The following is a 12,315-nucleotide window of genomic DNA, read 5'->3' as shown; positions in this document are numbered from 1 at the left end:
GAGGTATGGTGGTTGGCGACAATGGCACCAACCTCCTCTCTGCCCTCCGACAGGGACAAATGACCCATGTGCCCTGTTTGGCTCACGTCCTTAACTTGGTGGTGCAGCGGTTCTTGGGCAGGTACCCGGGCTTACAGAATGTCCTAAGGCAGGCCAGGAAAGTCTGTGTGCATTTCCGCCGGTCATATAATGCCAGTGCTCGGCTGACGGACCTTCAAAAGGAATTTAACCTGCCAAAGAACCGCCTAATCTGTGACATGCCCACCAGATGGAACTCAACGTTGGCCATACTGCAGTGGCTGCACACGCAACAGAGGGCCATCAATGAGTACCTGTGCAACTATGGCACCAGGACAGGGTCAAGGGAGCTTGTTTTTTTCCCCACGCCAATGGGCCATGATCAGGGATGCATGCACTGTCCTGTCACCATTTGAGGAGGCCACGAGGATGGTGAGCAGTGACAGTGCATGCATCAGTGACACTGTCCCCCTTGTCCACCTGTTGGAGCACACGCTGCGTGGAATAATGGACAGGGTACTTGAGGCAGAACAGAGGCAGGAAGAGGAGGACTTCCTTAGCTCTCAAAGCCCCCTTTATCCAGACAGTGTTCCTGCATGCCTGCCGACAGGGCCGGTACGAGGCAGGGGCAGGAGGGGCCACTGCCCTGGGCGGAGTGTTGGAGGGGGCGCCAAAACACTGGAGCATCATGCTTTGTCTCAGCCTCTGTGATGCTAATTCTGTCCAAAAGCAGAGACTTGAGAATGTGCCCATACCTGCTGCAGGCTTCCCCGGAAAGGCCAGAGACACTCTCCGGGGCACAGATCCCTGACAGGCTGGGCGGCCGGATCGGACAGTGAGAGCTCCTCTACAGGTGGGCGGAGCAGACTGAAGATAAGAAGTGCTGCCTGTTTTCCTCTCCCTAAAAGCAGGGGGATTCGTCAGTACACTGAGAGCGGGGGAGGGCTTGCCTGTCTTAATGCACAGGCACTTCTGCAAACTGCCCAGGGGTCCTTGGTGCATGGGGGAGGGCTTTGAAGTTTCCTCCCCGCAGTTTCTGGCAGTGGTGGTAACAGTTTCACTTTGGCTGTCTCTTTTGCTACAGTACAACAGTACAGGTGAGTTCTGTTATCTGTCTCTCTGATGTCTGCAATGCTCTCTCTCCCTCCCTGGCATCTTCCTCCCCTCCCCGCCCTCAGTCACTATCCGGCCATCCAGCTCCCTGTCATCCTCACACAGATCCATTCATCTTTGCCTGTCACACACTGCTACTCAGTCTCAGATGGTTGTTATCTCTCCCCCCTCCCTTCTCTGTCTTTTCCTCTGCAGACACTTCACCTTCACACAGGCATAGGTGTGCGCAGCCTATTGCATTAGGATGTGCACCCCAAAGCTCAAACACACATGAGCGCCACCTGCTGTCACAGGAAGGGGGCTCTGGTGGTGGGAGCCAGTTGATTGGGAGCATATTACGATACACCCTAATTATGTGTGTCTAACGTGTTCCTAAAGTTGAACCTAGATATTAATATAATGGGGGCATTTACAATGGCCGCTGGCACCCCCAACCTCCCACCCTGGTGCTGCTCCTGGATAATGCTAATGCACATGGGGTGATTAGGGTGTGCCTAGGCACACCCGGCACACCCTGTGCGCACACCTATGCACACAGGTGTGTGTCCCAGGATCTACAAACATTACAAATGGCAGGAATCTCCCACCTTGCACCCCTCAAGACACTGTCTCTTTACTAGTCAATAGAGATCACTCCCTCTCCCCTCCCTGCCAGACATCCCATTTACTTTTTTTATACTCTGGCTATATCTTACCAGCTGAGAGTATGCCCCATGCCCACCTCTGATTATTTCTCTCAAGTCCCCTTGACAGCCATATATCTACCCTCCCTTCCCCCCCTTCCCTTCCCCCCTGCCAGCACAAATCCTCCTCCTTTTTTATCCCTATACAGACCAGCATTCCCCCAGTCTCATTCCAGTTCTTCTCTACCCATCCCCCATCTCATACCCAGCCCCACTCTTACCCCCCTTCCTCTTTCTCCCCTACACCATGGTTCTCATCCCCACCCCATTTTTTTCAGGGCTTAAGGAAGAACCCAGAGGTGGAGCATCTTACTACTGCTGCTTGTGTGGGTGAGATGTGTACCGTGTACTGTGCCAATCCCTGCTGACCCTCTTCTCCTATTCATCCCATGTGATTGGTGCAGTACACATCCCACCCGCACAAGCAGCAGCAGTAGTAGTAAGATGCTCCCCCTCGGGATCCTTCTTTAACCCCTGCAAAGCACCAAAAGAGAGCCAGAAACTCTGAAGGGGAAGGAAGAGGGGAGTTGTCATTCCTGTTGTATATTTAGCCCAGTGACAGCCTGCCAGAATAGAAAGGATCTGTGACATCAGCTTCCCTGCACAGCTCTGATTCAGGAGACCATATCTGTATTCTACATTACTGCCCCTATACTGTACCCTCTTGCCCCCTGTACTATGTCCGCTTACCCTCCCCCTGTACTGTCCCCTGCCTGCTCCCCCTGTACTTTTTCCTCCTAACCCCACCATACTGTACCTTCTTGCACCACCAACCCCCATACTGTACCCTCCTGCCCCCCCTGTACTGTGCTATCCTGCCCCCTCCCCCCATACTGTACCCTCCTGCCCCCCCTGTACTGTGCTATCCTGCCCCCTCCCCCCACACTGTACCCTCCTGTTCCTCTGTAAGTTTATAAGTTTTGTTTTTGTGTATGCTAATAATGATTTTTGTGGTGGTGTATGGTTAGCAAAAATATTGTTTTGATATTTTTTAGGGGGGCCCTGTCAGGTAGGCTGTACGGGGCCCCATGATTTCTAACAGCAGCCCTGAATGCAGCCCAAATCCAGCAAAGTAAAAAAGTCCACCATTTCAATGCTGGGGGAAAACTTGTACTTGCTCCAGCCAGCTGCGGTGCTCTCCTCCTTCCACCCAAAGCCTTAGCATCATCATACAATACAAGAACATTAACCCTGTATGATATGATGAAGCTGGAGTGTGACCGCAGCCAATCACAATTCACCCAGGAGCTCCACAGGACCAGTCACAGCACTGGGAGAGCATACTGGAGCAAGGAATAAGGTAAAGCTGGGTAAGCACAGATCAAAATTCATTCAGTTTAGCAGGGACCAGCTAAATTTTGATCTATGTATGACCTTGCCTGTTAGAAGCCGCCCCATCAGATCAGCTTCTGTAGAATGGGATTGCTAGAAAACCTTGTTCAACCAGCGGCTTGCAGCCAATCAGCTGCAGCATTGATCAATGTATTCTGACAGGAAATTCCGATGGTCAAGAACACGGAGATGTACAACACTACGTTGAGCTGAGAAAAATGAAGTACAATGATTCTGGGCATGCGTCAGATTCATTCAGAGCATGTGCAGCACTTTTGTGCGTCGGAATTAGGTACACACGGTCGGAATTTCCAACAAGAACTTTTGTTGTCATAAAAATTTAAAACCTGCTCTCAAACATTTGTTGATGGAAATTCCAACAGCAAATGTCCGATGAAGCATACACATGGTAGGAATATCCAGCCAAAAGCTCACATCCAACATTTGTTGACGGAAATTCCGATCGTGTGTACGCGGCATTAGTGTTTTTTTTCATTCAGCCCAATGGCTGAATGAAAAAAAAACCTATGCATGTGTGCCAGTTTAGGTGCTTTTATCTTAATCCTCTGCTCCTACAATAAAAGGCCCATAAGCACAATGAGAATATTAGATAATTTTTTTTTCCATGCTGGTCTCTTATGGAAAACAAATAGGTTACTAAATTTACAAAAATTCTCATTAGACAGAATACAACTTCAGAAATGATATATTGTGATGTATTCTCTCTTTTCCAAGCATGGGCAGATTTTATTTTTCGTGCAAATACCATACTAATTGCATGAAAATCGTTCGTTCTGCTTTCTTACAAGAATTTTTTTGTGCTTATTTTATGATAAATTCACATGAACTGTCATAAACAGCACTTGAAAGCTGTGTACTATTGATCAGATTATAAGAAAATCGCTCCAAATGCACTTGCTTTCATCTAATGTTCTCATCATGTGTACTAGGCATTAATCCCATGCACAATCGGAGGGGGCGCAGTTTGGCATGTTCGCCCTGGGCGCTGGATGACCTTGTCCCGGCACTGCCTGCCGATCACACAGGAAGAGGACGAGGAAGAGGAAGAGGAGGAGGAGGAAGAGGAGGATTGTGTCAGTATGGAGGTGGAGCCTGGCACTCAGCATCAGCAGCAGTCTTTAAGGGATCATTTACTGTCCCAAGAAACACATGGACTTGTACGTGGCTGGGAGGAGGTGGCTGCGGATCATGTCGTCCTTAGTGACCCAGAGGACTCCAGGCCGAATGACTCAGCAAAACTATGCTGCATGGCCTCCCTGATCCTGCAAAGCCTGCGGAATGATCCTCGTATTCGTGGTATCAAGGAGAGGGATCAATACTGGCTGGCAACCCTCCTTGATCCACGTTACAAGGGTAAGGTTGCGGACCTTATCTTGCCATCGCAGAGGGAGCAGAGGATGAAACATCTTCGGGAGGCCTTGCAGAAAGGTCTGTGCAACGCATTCCCAGAGACTGGGAGGTTACAAACTCCTGTTCCTGGACAACGTGTTGCTGAGGCTTCAGTCAGTCAAAGAAGGAGCGGTGGAGAGAGTGGCCATCTGACCGATGCGTTCAGACAATTTTTTAGTCCGCAGCCCCAAGGTTTGATCGGTTCCAGCAACCTGTTTTACATGGTGCTGGAAAACCTAGGGGTAAGATCTGACTTGTACACCTTTCCCACCGAAAATCCTCTGGGTTACTGGGTCTTGAGGATGGATCACTGGCCAGAGCTTGCACAGTATGCAATTGAGCTACTGCCCTGTCCTTCATCTAGCGTTCTTTCAGAACGCACATTCAGTGCTGCTGGAGGCTTTATAACCGATCACAGGGTGCGTCTGTCCACCGACTCGGTCGATCGACTGCCCTTCATAAAAATGAATCAGTCTTGGATCACCACCAGCTACCAAGCACCTGATGCTGATGTAACCGAATAATTTTTTTTGAAATGTCAGATCCCTTCAAAGACTGCCTATGCTGATGCTGAGTGACTATCTTGTTATGCTGAGTAATTATCCTCTTCCTTCTCAATGATCACACTGATAGCTTGTAAGAATATTTTTGTTTCTGGGCGCCGCCACCAGTGGCTAAGGCACAATTTCTCAGCCCCTTGTTTAACAGGGGCATGTAATTACAATTTTGCAAGGAGGGTTTGTTGCTGCGCTCAACTAGAGTATTTGTGAGGGGTTGCAGTGTTGTGGCACCACCACCAGTGCCTAAGGCCCAATTTTTCTGCCCTTGTTCAACAGGGGCATGTAATTACAATTCTTGATCTAATATTTCACAGCAGGGCCCTGTGAGGGCTTACAGTGTTGTGGCAACACCAACACCTAAGGCCCAAATTTCTGCAGAGTATATAGGGCAGGCCCCTACTTTCAAACATCCAACTTACAAATGACTTGCAAACAGAAGGAGACAACAGGAAGTGAGATGAAATCTACCCCTAGGAAGGGAAATTCTCTCACTGTATGAGTTAATATGGGAAAAACGTGTCTCCTATCCACTGATGCTTTATCACCAATCCTTGTTTCACTAAAAACCCCAAATTGTCAAAAAACATTTGTCATTGGGACAGAAAGTGAGGTGAAATCTTCTGAAGAGGAGCACAGACAGCAAAACAAATGTCACAGGGGTGATAACCCTTCCCTATATTTTCCAAAAAGCTTAAAAATAGATTTTTTGGCTGGAGCTAAACACTTTAAAAATGTGCCAGTTCAAAATTACAAACAGATTCTACTTAACAACAAACCTACAGTCCCTGTCTTGTTTGCACCGCCTGTATACTGCTGTTCAGAGTATATAGGGCCTGGTGGCCCCACACCTTTCCTTATTTTAATTTGGGTGTGGGGTTCCCCTTAATATCCATACAAGACCCAAAGGGCCTGGTAATGGACTGGGGGGTACCCATGCCATTTGTCTCACTGATTTTCATTCATATTGCCAGGACCCGACATGACATTAAACCCGCAAGCAGTTTTAAATGATTTTTATTCCTTTAGAAATGTCATTTGGTGCAGGGACTGTTCTAAACACGGGAAACACGTGTCACTTTACAGGCATACTATAGACACTCCTCAGGTACGATATTTAAAGGAATATTTCACTTTTATTTTATAATCACTGCTCCCGCAAAAAAGTCAGTTTTTAAAACTTTTTTGTGCATTGATCCATGTCCCCTGGGGCAGGACCCGGGTCCCCAAACCCTTTTTAGGACATTAACTTGCATATTAGCCTTTAAAAATCACACTTTTGATTTCTCATGTTCGAGTCCCATAGACTTTAACAGTGTTTGAGAGTACATGCAAACTTTCGGCCCGTTCGCATGTTCTGGATGCAAACCAAACTGGGGGGTGTTCAGCTCATCCCTAGTCATAGTACTTAGTGTATATAATAGTCATAAGAGACATAAAGCTGCCAGTCCTGAAGTGGTTAATTATTTCAGTATAATGGAAATGAGTCAGAGATTGTATTACACGGGTTGCTCCGTGCTTTAGATGTCGGCATTGCAATGAAATCCATCACATTTATGCAAAGTCAATCATGAGACGGATCTCTGAAGGCTTTTTCCATAATTACAACTCTAAATATATCATTCTGTCTGCTATCACTGGACGTGTCCCGTCATCTCTGTCCGGAGATCACACCAAATCTCAACATGATGTACCTGGACTCCATCTCTATTTTGATCTCTTCAGTCTTGGGACTCGGCTTGGCAATCCCTTCTAACACTTGTATTGTGATGGGTAACCTGGACATCATCAGAAAGAAAGGGAAGTTGAGTCCCACCGATGTGATCTTTCTGGCTAAGGGGATTGTGAATATTCTCCTCCAGTGTGTGATGAGTCTACAGGGAATGCTCTATGCCTTGTGTCCGGCATTCTTTTATGTTACAGAAGTACGTGGATTTATGAACACATCAGTTTACTTCCTAACCTATTACAATTTCTGGTTGACTTTCTGGCTCTCGGCTCATTACTGTACCAGCATCACCAATCTCAGCTATGGGTTCTTCATCTGGTTAAAGAGAATTATGTCAAATTTCCTGAGTCAACTTCTATTCCTGACAGGACTTGGGATATTCAATGTGAGTGTCTTGTGCTTCTGGGCTATCAATGAAGAAAGAACCCCATCTTTTGAGAACAGTACAGAAGCCTCTGGTAACAGGTTCCATTTTAATCTTTTATATGTTGTGCCTACAAACACCCTAGGCTGCATTCTGCCATTCTGCCTTAGTCTTCTGTGCCTGGTCCTTTCTTCCTCCTTTCTGCTCAGACACGTCTGGAGGGTGAAGAATAACGACTCTGGATCAGCACATCCAAATCTTCAGGCTCATGTCACTGCACTGAGGACCATCTTCTTCTTACTTCTCATCCTCACATTCTTCTGCATGTCTCAACTGCTTCTGTTTCTCGCAAATTCCTCAATGGTTATAATCATTTGGAACTTACGATTATTATCTCCATCGGTGGAGGCTGCCGTCATCTTCCAGGCCAGCAACAATCTGAGAAGGATCATTCTGAGAAGATTCTGGACCAGAAGCTGGAGGAACACAGAGACTTAAAATGTAGAGGATCCTTAGCTTGAATGTCTAAATATATATTATAACCTTTTAGTCTTATGCCCTGTACACACGGTCGGATTTTCCGACGGAAAAAGTGCGATTGGATTGTGTTGTCGGAAATTCCGATTGTGTGTGGGCTCCATCAGACTTTTTCCATTGGAATTTCCAACACAAAGAGTTTGAGAGCAGGCTAAAAAAATTTCCGACAACAAAATCCGATCAGTTAAATTCCGATCGTGTGTACACAAATCCGACGCACAAAGTGCCACGCATGCTCAGAATAAATTAAAAGACGAAAGCTATTGGCTACTGCCCCGTTTATAGTCCCGACGTACGTGTTCTACGTCACCGCGTTCAGAACGATCGGATTTTCCGACAACTTTGTGCGACCGTGTGTATGTGCAAGACAAGTTTAAGCCAATATCCGTCAGAAAAAATCCATGGAATTTGTTGTCGGAATGTCTGATCAATGTCCGATCGTGTGTACGGGGCATTAGTGTGAAAGTTATCAACTTGATGGTGAATTCACCTTTACAAAAAAACTACCTGTACAGGTAAGGGGTGTCCATAGCTCCCAAGTGTCCCTGATTTTGGGGGACTGTCCTTGATTTGGAACAAAGCTCCTCTGTCCCTCTTTCCATTAGGGATAAGCTTTGAATACAAGTCGAACTCATGTTCGACTCGAACATCAGCTGTTCACCAGTTCACAGAACAGCGAACAATTTGGCCGTTTTTTCGGGAGCAGTGATTTTAATAATGCTTAAAGTGAAACAATAAAAGTGTAATATTCCTTTAAATTTCGTACCTGGGGGGTGTCTATAGTATGCCTGTAAAGGGGCGCATGTTTCCTGTGTTTAGAACAGTCTGACAGCAAAATAACATTTCTAAAGGAAAAAAAGTCATGTAAAACTACCCGCGGCTATAATGAATTGTCGGTCCGACAATACACATAAAAGCTCATTGATAAAAACGGCATGGGAACCCCGAATCAAAAAAAAAAATGCGTGGGGGTCCCCCTAAATTCCATACCAGGCCCTTCAGGTCTGGTATGGATATTAAGGGGAACCTTGCGCCAAATTTTTTTTAAAAATGGCGTGGGGGTCCCCCTAAATTCCATACCAGGCCCTTCAGGTCTGGTATGGATATTAAGGGGAACCCCGTGCCAAAATTCTTTTTTAAATGGCATGGGGGGTCCCCCTAAAAATCCATACCAGACCCTTCAGGTTTGGTATGGCTTTTAAGGGGAATCCTGTGCCAAAATTTAAAAAAAAATGACGTGGGGTCCACCCAAAAATCCATTTCAGACCCTTATCTGAGCACGCAACCTGGCAGGCTGCAGGAAAAGAGGGGGGAAGAGAGAGCGCCCCCCTCCTGAACCGTACCAAGCCACATGTCCTCAACATTGGGAGGGTGCTTTGAGGTAGCCCCCCAAAGCACCTTGTCCCCATGTTGATGGGGAGAAGGGCCTCATCCTCACAACCCTTGCCCGGTGGTTGTGGGGGTCTGCAGGCGGGGGGCTTATCGGAATCTGGAAGCCCACTTTAACAAGGGGACCCCCAGATCCCGGTCCCCCCGTGTAATTGGTAATGGGGTACAAGTGTACCATTTCACAAAAAAAAGTGTCAAAAGGTTCAAAAACACAAGAGACGGTTTTTGACAAGTCCTTTATTAATTACTTCTTCTTTCGGCTTCTTCTTCCATCTTTCTTCTGGTGTTCTCTCGGTGTTCTTCTTCTTCCTCCATCTCCTTCATCTTCTTCTTCTCCATCTTCCTATTCCTCCACTCTTCTTGTCACGCATCTTCCTCCAGGCTTCTTCTCCGTCCGCACAATCCGCTTCAGTGGGAGTCTTCTGCCGTGTGACGCTTCGCTTCTTCTGACATTACTTATATAACAGAGGGCGGGGCCACCCTCTCACCCCGCCCTCCTCTTACGCACGGGGAATTCACGGGACATCCATGTGGCTTTCCCCGTGTTGTCAGAGGGGGGGCGAGGTCACCCTTCTCAAGGCCTTGAGAAGGAATTGATGCTCTGAGCGCCTAGCCAGTCAGCCCATCCCTTCTAGTGCTTCCTGGTCATCTCCTCGTCTCCGGTGATGTGACATCCAATTCTGCGATTCACAATGGTTCTCAAGGCCTTGGGAAGGCCTTGAGAAGGAGTTGATGCTCTGAGCATGTAGCCAGTTCATTCAGTAAGCCCATCCCTTCTAGTGCCTCCCGGCCATCTCCAGTGATGTCACATCGTTTTCTGCAGTTCACGGTGGTTCTTCCTGGTTCCTAGGAAGCCATTCAGCCCACACACAGCACATACAACATCTGTGGTCCATGATAGCAGTGCGATGTCCGTGAGATGGATCAGAGGGGCTCTGCAAAGCACCAGATGAGCTCTTTTTACATCTTGTTCTTGTGAGTGTTTTTAATCCTGGAATAAATTGTTCATTTAAATACTACACTCAGGTTGGCGCTTCCTGTTTCTTTCTCTGTTTGCATTCACAGAGTTGGCTTTTCTCTGAGGATGGCTGCCACCTTTTGTTGTTGTTTTTTTTTTCCATTTGGACTTATGGACTCCCGCTCTCTCCCCTTCATCATAGTTGTGCCACCCCAATGAGTTGTATAGAATCTTATTATTTTTAGTATTTAACCACTTCAACCCCTTCCTGACCAGAGCACTTTTTGTGATTTGGCACTGCGTCGCTTTAACTGACAATTGCGCGGTCGTGCGACGTGGTACCCAAACAAAACTGACAGCCTTTTTTCCTCACAAATAGAGCTTTCTTTTGGTGGTATTTGATCACCTCTGCAGTTTTTATTTTTTGCACTATAAACAAAAAAAGAGCGACAATTTTGAAAAAAAATAATATTTTTTTACTTTTTGCTATAATAAATATCCCCCAAAAAATATATAAAAAAAAATTTTTTTTCCTCAGTTTCTGTATTCTACATATTTTGGTAAAAAAAAAAAAAAAATTGCAATAAGCGTATATTGATTGGTTTGCACAAAATAGGGGATAGATTTATGGCATTTTTAATATTAATTTATTTTTATTAGTAACGGCGGCGATCTGCAATTTTTATCAGGACTGTGGCATTATGGCGGACATATCGGACACTTTTGACACTATTTTGGGATCATTGTCATTTATACAGCGATCAGTGCTATAAAAATGCACTGATTGCTTTGTAAATGACACTGACGGAACGGGTTAACAATAGGGGGCAATGAAGGGGTTAAGTGTGTCCTAGGGAGTGAATCTAACCGTGGGGGGGTGGGCTACCACTGACATGACAGCGATCACCACTCCCAATGACAGGGAGCAGTGATCTCTGTCATGTCACAAGGCAGAACGGGGAAATGCCTTGTTTACATAGGCATCTCCCCGTTCTTCCACTCCAGTGCATGATCGCGGGCACCCCGGCAGACATCGAGTCTGCGGGACCAGCGGTCACAGAGCATGCGGCAAGAGCTTATGCCCACAATGCCGCATATTAAAGGGGAAGTACCTGTCGTACCCGTACCAGCCATGCCATTGTGCCGACGTATAACGTTGTGCTAGTCGGCAAGGGATTAAATTGATTTATGCACCCACAGGTATCATTGTCACCATCCACAGGGCTGTTTATTGTATATTGTGTATGGTTATTGTTTATTTTGTAAGTTGCACCAGCTTTTTATCTTCACAACTGTTCTGATGACAGCTCTCTCAGTGGGACTTTACCATTAAGGATGGGCGAACGGTTCAGCCCGAGCATAAGTTCGGGCCGAACTTTGGTTGTTCGGATGTTTGGTGAACAACGAACATTATGCGGTGTTCGCGGCAAATTCGAAAGCCGCTGGAAAACACTGTTAATGTCTATGGGACACGAACATGAAAAACCAAAAGTGCTCATTTTAAAGGCTTATAGGAAGTTATTGTCATAAAAAGTGTTTGGGGAACCGGGTCCTGCCCCAGGGGACATGTATCAATGCATAAAAAAATTTTAAAAACTGATGTTTTTTTGGGAGCAGAGATTCTAATGATGCTTAAAGTGAAAAAATAAAAATGAAATTGTCCTTTAAATATTGTGCCTGGGGGGTGTCTATAGTATGCCTGTAAAGTGGCACATTTTTCCCGTGTTTAGAACAGTCCCTGCACAAAATGACATTCCTAAAGGAAAAATTGTCATTTAAAACTGATTGCGGCTGTAATGAATTGTCGGGTCTCGGCAATATAGATAAAACTCATTGAAAAAAATGGCATGGGTTTCCCCCCCAGTCCATTACCAGGCCTTTTGAGTCTGGTATGGATATTAAAGGGAACCCCGAACCAAAAATTAAAAAAAAAAATGCCATGGGGGTCCCCCCCAAAATCCATACAAGGCCCTTCAGGTCTGGTATGGATTTTAAGGGGAACCCTGTGTCAATTTTTTTTTTTAAATGGCATAGAGTCCCCCCAAAATACATACCAGACCCTTATCTGAGCATGCAACCTGACAGGCTGCAGGAAAAGAGGGGGGACGAGAGAGCGGCCCCCCTCCTGAACCGTGCCAGGCAGCATGCCCTCAACATGGGGGGATGCTTTGGAGTTTGATCTCAAAGCACCTTGTCCCCATGTTGATGGGGACAAGGGCCTCATC

General features: G+C 46.3%; 1 protein-coding gene across 1 annotated transcript; it reads left to right on the top strand.

Moving 5' to 3' along the window:
* The first annotated feature begins 6,798 nt into the window (after nucleotides 1–6,798).
* Nucleotides 6,799–7,704, top strand: LOC141147406 (taste receptor type 2 member 40-like). The gene has a single exon (XM_073634639.1). The coding sequence runs from the start codon at nucleotides 6,799–6,801 to the stop codon at nucleotides 7,702–7,704; it is 906 nt and encodes a 301-aa protein (XP_073490740.1).
* The last annotated feature ends 4,611 nt before the right edge of the window (nucleotides 7,705–12,315 follow it).

This window comes from Aquarana catesbeiana, linkage group LG06, assembly GCF_042186555.1.
Source record: "Aquarana catesbeiana isolate 2022-GZ linkage group LG06, ASM4218655v1, whole genome shotgun sequence".
NCBI classification, from domain to species: domain Eukaryota; kingdom Metazoa; phylum Chordata; class Amphibia; order Anura; family Ranidae; genus Aquarana; species Aquarana catesbeiana.
The sequence above is the reverse complement of the archived record's forward strand: the minus strand, read 5'-3'. Positions and strand labels throughout refer to the sequence as shown.